General features: G+C 44.0%; 1 protein-coding gene across 2 annotated transcripts in view; it reads left to right on the forward strand.

The window, feature by feature from the left end:
* The window catches only part of LCLAT1 (lysocardiolipin acyltransferase 1), a 718,584-nt gene that overhangs the window by 412,911 nt on the left and 289,906 nt on the right, over positions 1 to 15,767 (forward strand). For both annotated transcript variants that reach the window (XM_078649857.1, XM_078649858.1), the window contains one exon: positions 14,351 to 14,497. In XM_078649857.1, the coding sequence (XP_078505983.1) occupies positions 14,351 to 14,497 (147 nt within the window). The remainder of the gene's footprint in view (positions 1 to 14,350; positions 14,498 to 15,767) is intronic.

Genomic DNA, 15,767 nt, shown 5'->3' on the forward strand with positions numbered 1-15,767 from the left:
CTCCCATCTGCTGAAACCCAAAAATCCATTTCACTTCGCACACAACCTGCTATTTCCCATGCCTTTTTCTCTGTTTCAGGTGCGTTCTCCTGCATTATTCTTAAATCCTCCCAAGTGTCTACAGTTTCTAACATCATACTTAATTCAGTCTTTTCTTCTGCACCTTCTATTTCCACCTTTGAGAAAGAATAACTTTGTTCCGCACAATAGCGTGCGACTTCATCAGCATATCTATTACCTTGTGACACAAAATCTGTATTCTTAGTATGAGCTACACACTTCACTACTGCGATGTCAACAGGACCTTGTAATGCTTCTATCAGCAATCGCACAAATTCTCCATTTCGAATGGGCGAACCAGAGGAGGTCATGTAACCCCTCTGAGACCACAACTGCCCGAAATCATGAACCACACCGAAACCATATTGGCTGTCCGTGTAGATGGTGACTCTCTTTCCATTTCCTGCTATGCAGGCACGAGTTAGGGCAATAATCTCTGCTACCTGTGCGGAATGTACTCCTTCCAGGCAAGCGGCTTCCACAACTCCAGTAATGGTACAAACAGCATAAGCTGCTCTCAACCGACCAGTATCGTCTCTTAAACACGAGCCATCAACAAAGTAAATTTCATCGGGGTCAGACAATGGCTCATCCACAATATCTGGTCTGGGTTTCGTGCATAGTTCAGTCACATCAAGGCAATCGTGGTCTTCACATCCTTCGCCTTCTATTACCGTAGGTAATGGCATCAAAGTAGCAGGATTCAAGACAGAGCATCTCCTGAGAGTCACGTTCTCTGCGGCAAGTATAACTTGCTCGTAGCGCGTGAGCCTGCTATTGGTCAGATGCTGCGTCTTCGTCCTGGTCATTAACAATTCAACTGAATGCGGTACATACACCACTACTGGATGTCCCATCACAATACTCTCGCTCCTTTCAATGCTGACACCCGTTGCAGCAACGGATTTGAGACATCCGGGCAACGCTGCGGCTACTGGATCTAATGTAGCCGAAAAGTATGCAACTGGTCTACGGGCATTACCGTGGGTCTGTGCCAAGACTGACAAAGCACATCCCTCTCTCTCACAGCAATAGAGTGAAAATGACTTTTCATAATCTGGCATTCCCAGAGCCGGAGCACGACATAAATCGTCTCTCAGCTGTAAAAACGCCACCAGACATTCTTCATCCCATGGTACCGGATCACTCACCTCCTTGTGCGTCAGTTTCTGTAAGGGCTTTGCTTTCAGTGAAAAGTTAACTATCCACTGTCGGCAGTAACCCACCATTCCTAGGAACATTCTAACCTCTCTCTGAGTTGTAGGCGCATTCATTTTCATTATCGCCTCAATCCTCTCTGGGGACACCTTACGTTTCCCTTTTTCTAACCTGTGCCCTAGATACTGTACTTCTGTCAAACAATACTGTAACTTGCTCGGAGATACCTTATGTCCATTTTCAGCTAAATGGTTCAGTAAGGCAATTGAATCTGTTTTACAAGCTTCCTCTGTTTCTGACGCAACAAGTAGGTCATCTATGTACTGTACCAGAACCGAGTTCTGTGGCAGTACTAGATTCTCAAGATTCTTCTTCAGCAACTGATTAAAGATGGATGGGCTGTCTGTGAATCCTTGTGGGATTCGACACCATGTTAAAACGCGATCTTCCATTTTAAAAGCGAAAAGGTACCGGCTCTCTTCATCCAATGGGATTGAAAAGAAAGCCTGACAAAGATCTATCACTGTGAACCATTCTGCTTGACATGGTATTTGAAACAATATCACTGATGGATTCGGTACCACGGGACAACATGAAACGACTATGTTGTTAATCTTTCGCAAATCCTGAACTATCCTAAACTTCCCACTAGGTTTCTGCAAACCCATAATCGGGGAGTTACAAGGACTGCCCACGATTTCTTTCAGTATTCCTTGCTGTATCATTGACTCGATCACAGGCTTTATTCCTGCAATCGTTTCCTGTGACAATTTGTATTGAGGCGTTCTTGGAAACTCAACATTTGGTTTTACCAGAATTTTTACCGGTTCTACCCCTTTAATCAATCCTATATCTTCTCCTGTGAAATCCCACACCCCTGACGCCACTGCATCTCTTAAGTCTTGTGGAAGATCTTCTACCGTCAGAGTAGGATATAGTTCTACACAGAATTTTGAATTGGCCACCTTAAAGGTAGCATCATCGTCGGTAGTCTGTACCTCCACTCCTTGTGGGGTGCAGTATATGGTGCAATTCAATTTGCATAACAAATCCCTACCTAACAGACATACCGGACTCGAGTCACAAACCACAAACTGATGTTCCTTCATATGATTTCCTATTTTCACAGATACTGGTTCTGTCAAAGGACTAGTCATTCTCTTATTTGCGACTCCTACCACCTGAATTGTTTCCCCTGACATCGGCAAGTCTGGAACCACCGCTGATCTCAGAGTCGAACGAGTAGCCCCAGTATCCACTAAGAACGTAGTGGGACACCCTGCCACTTCTGCCTCAACAAATGGCCCTCTTTGATCCACTTCTAGGACTGCCCCGAGGGTACAATCCTCTTCACTGCTCACCCGTTGTCCTGTCAATGGATCAATGTAATAACATTTTTCTTCCTCAATAAACAGAGGCATTTGTTTAAAGACCTTTCCTCCAGCTGTTATCTTCGGTGGCTGTGGGAATTGGGCCCGTGGAGCCGAAGTCCCCCCTTTGGCCACCTTATTACTTGGGACTGTCACCTTTTGCACTGGGTCTTCTTGGACCTGTTCTTCTACTTCTAGCTCCCCATTTTCAGGGTTAAAGGGACACTCGCGTCGCCAATGCCCCACCTGGTGACACAGATGACACTTTGTCGTTTTCTTTAAAGTGGCAAAGTCTATCCTAGGTCTCTGCCCTTCTTCATTATCTTTGTTCTGACCATTTGGTTTTCGTCCCATCCCCTGCTTCTGCTGGCCACCCTTCCCAGCGGACTGCATTTGCACCACCATCAATTTCTCCTTTAGATTCTTGGCTTTAGAATCTATCTCGTCACTGCAGTACCTCGCATATCGTAAAATCTCATCTAGTGGTTTGTTCTGCCAACAGATTAAATGTTGCTGTATCATCAAACAAATATCAGGTCTCAACCCCAAGACAAACTTTGACACGAACTGCCCTATGTCTTTGGGATCCATTACATCTAGTCCACTGTATTGCTTGAATGTTTTCAACAATCTTTCATAAAACTCGTGAACTGTCTCCTTGGGTTCCTGCCTTGTTCGGTCTATTTTTACCCAATCTATATCCTGTGGTGGTACCTTATCTTTCAGCCATGCTATTACCCTTTCATACTTTCGCATGACAATCTCAGATGGTCCATTTGTTCGAGCATCCCTCAATGGTTCAGCATTTGGCCATTCGACACTAGTCTTGCACGGGGTCCACAAATCAGATGGGACCACGATGTCAAACAACGTGTTCAAATCTATCCACAGTACTTTCGAGATTTTAACGAACCTCTCTACCTGCTTATACCATTCGACTGGATTGTCCCGCAACTTCGGAAATGAGTTGGTAAATGCGGCTAAGTCTCCTCTACTCCAGGGCACATGTACATAATTTCCATTTGATATTTCTCGCAAAGGGAATGCCTCCATCTGCATTACCCTTCCCTCAGGGGTCATCACATTTGTACTTCGCCTAACTGTGCCCTTTTTCGACCACCTTTCTTCCCATTTATCCAGTTCTCTCCACACTCTTATCCCTGTTACCAGCTCTCTTATGTGTGTTTTTAATCCAGTAGTTCTCTTCTCATCTAGATCTTGGTCTGCGTACTGTAATCTGTGGTTGCTCTGCAATGCCCTTGTCCTAGACAAATCCACGGCATACTTGTCTGCCAAATCAGTCAGTTTTTCATGAAACGCTCTAGCTTTCCTAGTAATATCCTTTGCCATGAACAATAACTCATCCTGTTCGTACAATTCTATCCTTTCCAAAGGCAATGTTCCATCTATTATCTCATCAACATCTGATTTTAAACTGGTAACATCAAGCCTTTTTGCCTTAATTTCAGCTTTCAAGACACTCAATTTAGCTCCTCCATCCGCATCTCTCCCATCCCAGCTCCGAGATCTACGTTTAGGTATGGGTGAATTATAAGGAGTCCTCCCCTGTTCCCATCTCTCTAGATCCCATGCCTTTCCGTCTTCTCGGGGTGGGTGGTGAAACACTCCTTCATGCCTCATAGCCCCTCTCTCCCCCTCCGGGCTAGTTTCACGGGATGCAGGGTAAGATGTTCCATTACTCCCTCTTTCTTCCCTACTTCCCTGTGATTCCTGATTATTCGAGGCGTGGCGGGACCTATCGCTGTTCTCCTTTCTCCAATGTTGAACGTCTTCCCCGAGTGTATGATGAAGGCACCTAAACCTATTCTGAAAAGCCCGTACCGCCTCATCTCCTCCCTTCCCCCAGAGACGGGACATTTCCTCACATTCTACAATCCTAGTATTTTGTTCCGGCTGTTCTCTCTGATTTGTAGGACATGCATCCCCTCTATTCTCTTGACTTTGGCCTTCCCGGCCCTGACTGCTTTCGCTGGCCCCACAATGAGATACAGTCCCGTTACCCCTGCTTTCCCACTCTGGTTCCGTTCTTGTCCTGTTACTCGGAGATACTATGGACCCGTCCCATTCCCTCAAATCAGCTCTTAACTCTGAAAAAGATCTTGGCCGTGGTCCCCTTAGATCCATTGGTCCTCTCGGACCTCCCTGTTCTGAATTGGGACCGACAGTTGTGTCTAATGGGGTGTTCCACGTTACCGAACCTGGTAATTGTTTCCATGCATTCGTCACATTATTACTCCTTTCCATCTCAATCCTTTCCCTATCCAATTGCCTTTGTTGTTCCCCTCTATCTCTCTCAGAATTATAGATCGAAACTATGGGTCCTATGGTAACAGGCACTTGAAGAGCGTCTGGCAATCCCACAGACTCAACCCTTTCTGTGGTTGGCGTTTTCTGCACCACAAACCTTCCCACTACACTCTGTACAGTGTTGTTTGGAGGTGTTTCTCCGCCTTTGCTAGGTGTCCATTCCGAAATAGGGAGTGGTGTATATCCCTCTATCTCATTCCCATCCTCCCTTGCGAGCCCTCTATCTTCTATCAACTCCACTCTCGGAGGTGGTCTATCCATTAACAATCTGTTTATCAGATTGTCCTCCGACTCGCTTTCCTCGTCTTCTTCCATGAGGTTTCCTCCTCCTGACACCTCCCTCATCGGATACATTTTCTCCACCTCAATAGTCTGTACTCTCCAACGCTTTTCCTCCTCATCCCATTTGGAATCTCGCACTGCCCTTACCGATCGCGTCAGCCTTTGTTGACGCCTGTTCAAATTTCGGTCGTGTGCAGCCTTAATCCATGCATTAAGAGCCTCAAACTGTGTTGGTCTGGGCGAGGGTTTCAATGAGGACATGGTTGCTTTCAGCCGATGTAACACCTCTAATTTAAACGTCCCGTACTTCGGGAACTGCATTTCCTCATTCCCTTCCGTAAGCTTATTCCAAGCCCCAATCCACAATATCGTATGCAGCCCAACATTCGTTGCCATATAATGAGCTGGCGTACCCTCTGGGGGAGCCTCTTCCCCGTAATAATGTTCACTTCGTTTACGTTTAAAAATCCCTTTCAAACACTTAAAACACTTCATGATTTCTCTTTCCTCCGCGTTTGTTTACTTCCTGATGATATTCCACCAATCTCGGCGCCGTTCTCACTAACTGGCCTATCCGTACGCGACTTTCCTCCGACGTCACTCTAGCCGCCCAACCAGAGCGCGGCTCTAGCTAACGTCACACCAACCGCTCAATCACAGCGCGGCTCTAGCCGACGTCACCCGTCCCCCTTCGCAGCAGTTCCCCTCCTTTCTCAGCTCGTCTCCTCGGTCATGCACGCATCCCATTCATACTCTGAAAAATGATTACTTCCGTCCAAGCGATCACCTTTCTTTGACTGTACGCCCACAGTCTTTCTGTAGTTGTCACCTTAACTTGGCAAAATGTCTTTCCGTTTACTTCCAGACAATCGCCTTCTCCGATAGGTTACTCACACGCAGTAACTTTCGACCAGCGTCCGTTACTCATACACTCACTCTTACACTCCCCCTATCTTGGATCCACGGCGGTCAATGGTACCTCGTGACCTCCGTACTATGGTCGACAACTACCCTGGATGTTCGATACACCCAAAACCACTTAAGCTCTGGCCTGAACTTAAGATTTCACCAGTTCACCCGTATACCAGGTTACCAGTTTACCAGGTTGCGCGCGCTCACAACCTTCTCTCATTCACACTACAGGCATTCAACTCCGCAAGACATTACAATACAAATACAACACAAAACACCGCAATCTGTTCACGCATGACCCTTTTTATACTCACTCTCCGATACTGCTGCTTTTCTCGCACCGTCTGCACCTTTCGGCACACGATTCTTCCGCTGCTCGTCTCTCGGCGTCTCGGGCCTTGGGGTAAACTAACCTCTCTAGATTACCTTCCTCAAGAAGATAACCATCCTCACTCTGCTACCAACTGCTAACGCGGGATTACTGGTTACTAATTATCTTACCAAATCCCATTTCCTGTCGACTGAATCGTTGGTACCTGTCTTGAGTAAAAGGTAATCTCGCAATAAAGCAATCAATTTAAGAACTTACACCACTCTAAATGACCACTGACCAAAATTAAGTTTTAAAGATTTAATATAAAGTCAAAGATAACTGAAGATACAAACTTCTCAAAATGAGATTAAGAAGATAAATCGGTATCACTATGAACATGAACTTTTTGAATAGTCTGAGTCTGAAGAACAAAATAATAAGTACAACTTCCAATAACATGAGCGTTGCCAAAATGAATACAAGTTGCAACCTCAAAGTCATTACAGAAAAGAAAAATTAAGGTTAGTCTGTCCCTACACTATATTAAGTGACATCCCTACTTAGCAAGATCTTAACCCTCTAGGTGTCAGCCGTGGTGACTTCCTAAGAAGATCACGCACTTCTCTTTGTCTCTTCTCTGATAATGGGTCTCTCCTGATCAGCCTATCTGCCTACCCATCCGCTTCCTTAGGCTCCCAAAATCATCTGCTCTGCTCTCCTCCCGGGTCACTTTCCCTAATACCAAATCACATTTCCAATAGAAACACCCCTTGGGACGCCCCTCACGTGGTACATCTTTGCGCGGCAAACTCCATGATGGTACTCTTGAAGACCCTCGTTATAGTTGACCTTGGTTCCCAGGCTCCTTCTTCCGTGCGCTGATACCCCCTGAAATTCCTGGAAACTCCTACAGGCCTGCGCAAGGCGCCACTGAACAAAGTCCCTTTCATTCGAGCTGATTAGGACCCTCGCACCTGCATACAGCTCATCCTGCAGTGGGCCTCAAATTCCAGACTCCACCATATCTTTGGTCATAAAACACTCTCAAAGCTCCATGCTGGACACCTCACGACCTCTCCTCTAACGAGCACATGGCAATTTAAACTACATGACATTATCTGCTCTGGCCTACTTGATTTACATGCAGCAGGTCCCTGCACTCTTAAAACGTTAACTTGATTTAAACAGCAAACATTCTTAACTAGCATACGTTTCTAAAATAACACATCTATAAAGCATATACTTTTAACCCTAAGTTCAATAGTACATTTGGAAGAACCATGTCAACCTTATCTCACGTAAATTTAGCAGCACGTTCAGGTTTGCTGTGAATTGCCCTAAGGCCTACACATAATACTGGATTTTCAAAGTTACATTTAATTTGGACATGACTCTTTTAACATGAGAACATGAGGTTTTCACATATATTCCAACATTTCTACATTAATCTCACACCGTTATAATTATAGTTACTCTACTTAGCATTCTATACATTTCACTACTGAATATAAACCACTCTATATATTTCACTCCTGGATATAAAACACTCGTGTGCAAAACATGTTTAAACTAACTACGTGCTTGTAAATATGGTGTACTTATACATTTTTTCCCAAACTCGTGCTCTCTCAAATCTATCCTGTGCTCCATGTGGGGTCTCTTGTGCAGGTGCTGGGTTTACGTTCAGGCTGCATTAGGTGTCCCGAGCAGCACAGTGGACGCCTTTGGTTTATCAGCAATACACTGAGAATCAGTAATTCGTGGGCATAGTTATTTTTTGTCTAATGAAACCCCTTCCCCTACACCCACACGAACTTTGAGGGTGGTCCAGGCCTCCCACACTCCCACTGCGCCACTTACTCCTGCTCATTAAGTGTAGATCCTTGGCTGCACAACCAAAGGCGCGTATGTTAACAGCATTTGCTTGCATGGTGCACGTCTACTATATTTGTAAGCCACAGTAAGTGCCTTCAACTCCATTTAATGCTGCAATTTACATTGATTGGCAGTTTTTGGTTGGTGCACATCGGTTTGTCTATGCATTGCCAATAATTGTTCCCATTGCTTAACGTGGAGCCTAAGCTGTCCATGATCTCATCAGGATACTTCTTGTGTGCTGTGTGTGTGCACGCATGTGCCACTGAACTGTGCCTGTTTCTGTCATTTCACTGGAGTGGACCGTTGCCAGGATTGAGCTGGCTGTCAGTCAGTAAGAATAACTTTATTTCGCCAACACAATGTAGGCATAAAAAGTATACTACAATAAAAAAACATTTGCAGTGTTTCACAACATTACAGAACGATTAAAAATGGTAATATAAAAAAATACAAATTCATGATTTTTTTACACAATACAGTAAAATCAGTTCTTTGTTCAGCATATAATTTTAGCAAATTGTACGTCTCTTTTTTTAATGCAGATAGCAAAAAGGACGCCAAAGAATAACAAACAAAAGAGTCAGGTAATAATTGGAGGTAATAGACGGCTACACGACACTGTCTGAACTTCATTTTACGCATAATGGGGATAATAAATCTCTTCCTTTAATCACAATAACATTTACAGAAAAACAAAAGGTGTATGTCACTCTGAACAGATTGAAGTTCACATGGACAAAATGGGAGGTCAGAAACAGCATAAACATTACGGGGAAATCCCAGCATTAAAGGTATATAATTCAGTCGAAATCTCACTAGAATATACCTATGTTGCAGATTAGTGACGAAGGTTAAATATATGGTATTCGTATCCTTTTACATTATGCTAGGAGAAGTCAAATATATCTGTACTGTTGACAGATTAATATTTTTCGCCTCCCTTATTTTCTGCTGATTAGAAAGCAATTGCATTTGTAAGTCATTTTTTGAGATTGAACAACAAACAGTTAATAGGGTCCAAAAAGAGGCGATGTAGCCCAACCGCTTTCAATGTGTATTCAACGTAAGTTAACCAAGTGATGTTACCCACCCCATCTAATTTCAGAAGATGCTTTATAATGTCTCTTGTTAAGGCAAGGGTCTCTTACTCCCATACTGAATGCCACATAAGAAACGGCGCAACTGCGATGGTGTCAGTAATGTAAGGAGCTATCAGTTCCATGTGGCACTTATAGTTGGTACATGAGTTTGGTAAAGATAGAACCCTTTATAAGAAGTTATCTTCAATTATCTGCAGTTTTGCACAATCCCTTGTTCCCTAAAGAGCTGCCCCATATGTGGCAGCAGACACAGACTTTGCTTGATACACTGTTTTTATCATGTCTATAGGTTTTAGGCTGGCTGTCATTGCTAATCAAATATTGTTCATGTGAAGGAGTGATATCGATTAAGAAAACCGTAATAAATTATATGTTGGTGTGGAGAGTCGGATATGCTGTTGAGTTGTCCGCGAATTGCCCACAACAGGGCGCTTTCTGTTGTATAGTGCCCATGTGCATTTGTCTTGCGCATTCTGCAGTGTTGGTGTAGGTTGTAGGCATATCTGGCCATGAGTGGTTAGATCTGTTGAGAGTTTGATAATTGTCAATGACTTGAGGTATGTCAGCTGTGTTGGATGTGTGTGGGAGGGTCTATTTTGTACGTGCTGTTGGGTGATTGGACCTTTTCTTGATATTAGGAGCAGTTAGTAGTATCATGATAGCTGTCTAGAAGACAGATCTTTGCCATAACATGCATTTGAGGTGCACTGTGTGAAATGACAGTGCTGTAGAATAAAGGCAAATGATAAAACAATGCTAGGTATTCCAATCCTAGATCAATGTTCTGTCATTCAATTAACAATAGCGCCAAGCCCCATCGAACCACTTTTTCAAACCTGCATCCTCGGGCAGCACGCGTTAGAACACTTAAACCCACATGGGCACAACGTGGCACAATGTTATGCAGTGGACAAAAAACAATGTCACACACAAGTCAAATGGACCTTAGAAATGCTGCTAAAAATCCAGCAGAAACGACCCAACCCCCCATGCCTACAATACCGTATCATAATTACCTGCAGGTTTGTGACCCAAAGCTAGACCATACCAATCACAGTCAATAACCGCACCTCAGTGGTCCTCACGCACGACATGAAAACACTTCCCACATAGAATCAAAACAAAGACAACATGCTTCTTCCCACACAACCTACACAGCGTAGTATGCTACCCATGTAGGCAAGTGCTTCAGCGCCCTTCATAGGGGTAATAAGCGCTATATAAATGTGATACAATACATTATGCAATGAACTACCGAGGCAGGAAACGCATGAGTCATTCAGCATATCAACCAGTACAGATAAAACTGCACAGTTATCTCCTAAAATAAAACACAATTCATCATCACAATAACCTAAACAACCACTTCAAAGGTAAATGTTGTACATGCACATATCTTACCAGGGCTGGCTTTAGGGCTTTTGAGGCGCACTGCGTGCTGACCTGGAGCAGGGGGCTAACCTCAGGGGGCGCTGTGTTTAGCAATAACATGATTTAAAAGCACCTGCTGCAGAGTTCCTAGTAAGCCCAGCTTTCCAGCAGCAATAAAAATGTCATGATAACTCTTGTGATTAATGTTCGTGCTAGAGAAAGAGATATAGTTTTATCTAGTGGCAGTTTTGACTCGCCATAAAGCAGCGCGTAGGGTTAATATGCCTGTTGCAAAGAACAGATCTGTATTTTATGTGCATAGCTGAGTGGATTAGTAAAGCCAGCCTTTACCCGCGCTTCAAAACAAATGAAATGTATGGGAGAGCGGGACAGTGGAGAGATGGGGGCACTTTTGCGGAGTGGTAGTGAGGGGATCCGAGGAGGAGGAGGTCATGGGTGGGGGAGGGGAGAAGGGGGAGATTTTCGCCCTAGGTGCCACCAGTGTGCCCTGTGCTGTACTATTCTGACACAAACCCACACCAGCCGATGTCAGTCGCAATTGATCAATAGTCTTCGCAGTTCCAAAAGAAAGGTTGATGAGTTACAAAATGTGCTACGACGCCGTGAAAATTGGGTTCGACCCGGTACAGAACGTGAATAACATAAAATATTAAATTTCGAATAGAATAGTTTGACCACTTTTCTCTGTAGTAGTCTCCATAGCATGCTGTGGGGTTTTAAAGTGTGTTCTTGAGATGGTTTGTCCAGTATGTAACGTGGGAGGATTTTAGGAATGAGTTAAAAATAATAATAAGACCATTTCTTAAGCGCCTGGTTACACCTATGACGGTGTGTCCCCGCGCTGAAAAACTACTGCTCCCAAATGAAGCTAAAACCAAGTTACACTAAAATCGTAGAATGTATCAGGATCCTATTTACTTGGGAAAGAGATGGGTTTTTAGATTTTGTCTGAATCTTGTTTCGGAGGGCTCCATCCGAAGATCCAAGGGGAGGCTATTCCAGTGTTTGCTAGCCAAGAAACGGAAGGAGCTACCTCCCATTCTGGACTTGTGAACCCGGGGGAGTTTGAATAACATCACTCCTGCGGATCTAAGATTTCGAGTAGGGCGATGGGTGATAAGGAGTCTTTGCAGGTAGTTTGGGCCTTTTCCCTGGGCAATACGATGAGCCATGCATAGTGCCTTAAATTTGATACGCTCCACAATGGGGAGCCAATGAAGTTTGCGCAATGCCGTTGTACCGGATGCCCTACGTGGAAGGTTCAGTACCAAGCGGGCAGCGGCATTTTGGACACACTGAAGTTGTTGAATGCCTTTTTTGCTCAGGCCAAGGAAAAGGGCGTTGCCATAGTCCAGATGCGGCGTGACTAGGGCGTGGATAAGTTTCTTCCTGGCACCAAAGGGGAGCAGGTCGAGAACTTTGCGGAGGGTTTTTAATATTCCAAAGCATTTTCCAGTGATTTTGCTAATTTGTTGCTTGAAGGAAAGCTCCGCATCAATCATGATTCCCAAGTTTCTTACAACCTCTGCTGAGCGGGGGATTGGCCCTAATTCCGTCGGCCACCAGTCCTGCGACCAGGTAGAGAGAGACTTACCGACCACTAGCAACTCGGTTTTTTCGCCATTTAGGCGAAGGCAGTTGTTGTTCATCCACCAAGCCACTGCCCGCATACAATTGGAAAAATTAATGGCTTCCTCAGGCTGGTTATTAGCAAGTTGAATTATTAATTGGGTATCGTCAGCGTATGTGACGATATCCACACCATAGGATTCCACAATATGTGCCAAAGGCTCCATATAAATATTAAACAGCGTGGGGCTCAGACTTGAGCCTTGTGGAACCCCATGCCTCAACTTGCGGGGGGATGACTTATAGGGAGGGCAATGTACCTGAAAACTCCTATTTTCCAGGAAGGATCTTATCCATTCCAGGGCTGGGCCCTCTATTCCCATGTCTGAGAGGCGTGACAGCAGCGTTGAGTGCAGCACGGTGTCAAATGCTGCACTGAGGTCTAATAACACCAACGCTGCTGTCTGCCCTCCATCAACAAGTTGTCTCAGGCGTTCTGTGGAAAAGAGGACCGCAGATTCAGTTGAATATCCTGCTCTAAAACCTGACTGGGTTGAGTGTAGGCAGGAGTTCTCTTCGATGAATTGCATAAGTTGCTTATTCACAACCTTCTCCACAACTTTCCCACAAAAGGGGAGGAGGGATATCGGACGGAGGTTTTGCAGTTGGGAGATATGAATGTTCGCTTTCTTTTTCAGGGGTATAACCTGTGCGGTTTTCCAAGCCTCCAGCACGTGGCACTCCTGGAAAGAGAGAGCGATAAGCCGTTCAATCTGCTCGATCATGCCATCAAGGACCCCCGTGCACCGATTAGGGGAGATTACATCCAGAGGGGATCCAGAATGTATTCCTCTCATAATCGGAAGCAGGTCAGACCTCTTAGGGACCGAGAAGCTTGTCAACTGGGGCTTGGTGTCGGGAACCTTTCTCACTATTGAGTGATGGTCATGTGGGCTGTCTGTGAAAGTAGCGTGTATTAAGTCTACTTTTTTCACAAAAAAATCTGCAATCTCATCACATAGCTCATTAGAGTATGTGTCTCGAGCCTCAAGTCTGGTGGGAACCGTGAGCTCTTTGTATATTGAAAAAAGTTCCTTAGTAGGATTTTTTGCATTTTCAATACGTTCTTTAAAATGCACACCTTTAGCTGCTCTAATAAGTTTATGATAGGTTTTTAATTCATTTTTATATTTTAATTTGTCCTCTGGATCATAGTTTTTTCTCCATCCTCGTTCAATGTTTTTACATTTGGCCTTAGCTTCCTTAAGTTCTTTGGAGAACCATGGAGCCGTTTGAGTCTTTCTGACAGGAGGTTTAAATGTCCATGGTGCTACTGTGTCCAGAGCCCTGGACATCCATTTTTCATAGTCTTCCCATGCCTTAAGCAGGGTGTCGTTGGAGGGGGGAGGTTCTCTCCCAAGGGCAGATTTAAACTTTTCTTCTGTAAAGTTCTTCCAATCTCTGCGTTTCACGGGTTTAGAATTGGGCACATTAGAATTAATCTTGCTGCATTCCTGTAGAACATTTAACACCTCAAAGGGGATGACAAAGTGATCGGACCATGTGATCTGCAACGGAGTATTCATTTTGAGATCTTCCCAGTTATTCTTACTGAGGTGTTCTCTTGGATGTTGGTGCCATGTATAGTTGAAAAGCGCTACTGGATGATCAGTGAATGTGACTTTGGTCTTTCTAAATAACCTGGGTGCATTGATCAGTTAGCAGTCAATCTGTTATAAGAAAGGGTTTGTTCAAGTAAGTTGATACTTCCCTGGTCCTTGTCATGTTGAATGTTATGATTTCTTGCACATTTTGTTTCGTACAGATCAGTGTGACATCCTCCATAAATTAAAATAGACATTCCAGTCTTGTGCATTTTGTACTGTTACACCACCCCTCTGCACAAGTAGAAGGGGATGCATGATGATGGAATAGGACAGACTGGCAGGGATTTAATAACCACGCAAAGTTGTCTCTCTTCCATCCAGGCTGGGCCATGCAGGTTGCTGCCTTCATTTTCATTCACAGGAAATGGGAGGAGGATAAGCATCATTTCGAAGAGATGCTGGATTATTTCTGTGACATCAAAGAACCTCTGCAGCTGCTTATTTTTCCAGAAGGGACGGATCTCACAGGTTGGTTCTTGTTCATCATCTTGACTGTTTCATTCGCACTCGCTGCAGAATTGTTTGTTTTTGAGGGGTGTGGAGACATTACTGTTGATTGCAGTCCTGCTTAGTTTGTCCTCACCAACCCAACTTCCAGGTAGGGTACCATCCTCGCCTCCTGAGCATAGTCCATTCATTCATTGAACAGAACACATTTGTATGGTGCATTATACCACTGGATTTGGATCTAAGTGTAGGTCGTTCAAAACACTGAAAAGGTAGCAATTCTAGACGTAGAAGTTGAGTTTTTTCAAAAACTTGGAGTGAATGCAAGTGGCTTCTCTCTATCAAGAAAGAGTTACATAAATTGGTACTGATAGGGAAAGTCCTACCATCTTTAGGGGAAAGCTTAAATCAGGAATTGTCAAAAGGTCCAGGTCAGTTCTCAGCAGGTTTCTGGTAGAGTGTGCTGGTTGAATTTGCTGTTAACATACTCTTATGCCAGGTTCTACAAGCATCTATGGGTCATGCTGCCCCTTTAGAGGGCCTATTTTTATTTTACTGGGAGCAACTGAGGTGCCTTTCTAGCTGCAGGTCAGATTCTTTTTTCAGAAAACCCTTAATGATTTGCACTGCAGCATTCTGTGTCCTCTGCAGTCAATGGATCTGATGCGCCGCAAGACCCGCTCTGTGAGTTGCATAGTAGTAGTTGATACAAATATAATTAGAGAAGGAAACTAAATGAAATGTAGGAAACTGTGAGAGTTTGATCTTGATGATTAATAAAAGATGATGTTAGGAAAAATGGCAAAGTAAATGTAAGCCTAAAAAAGAATAGTTAAGGTGAATGAGTTCTTTGGTTTGGTATACCAATGTTGGTGGTGCACACGAATCAACATGGTGTTCTATGTTAGCCAACGTAGGGGACTCACTTGCCACAACTCTGCTTGTAGATAATATCATTGTGGAATTCAGCTATTTTGGGAATATTCTCTCTGGTCTCTTGCATCAAAGGTGTTCTCATACCAGACGCCGCCCGAATTATACTCCACACTCACCCAATGAATGAGAACACAACTAGTCCGGTCTCACTTCAATCTTCAAATCCTTCATCTTGTGCAGGATAATGTTACTTCTTGCCAGTTCGCGAACTTGTTAATGTCCAAAAGCAGGATGTCTGGATTTCGTTAATGTCATATGCTTTATTCGGGTATGGCCTTTCAGACTTTTGGTTATCATAATTTTCAAATTACAGTTTGTGAAACAAATTACCCTGAATATAAAAGATTCAAAATGA

Source organism: Lissotriton helveticus, chromosome 6, assembly GCF_964261635.1.
Source record: "Lissotriton helveticus chromosome 6, aLisHel1.1, whole genome shotgun sequence".
Classification (NCBI taxonomy): domain Eukaryota; kingdom Metazoa; phylum Chordata; class Amphibia; order Caudata; family Salamandridae; genus Lissotriton; species Lissotriton helveticus.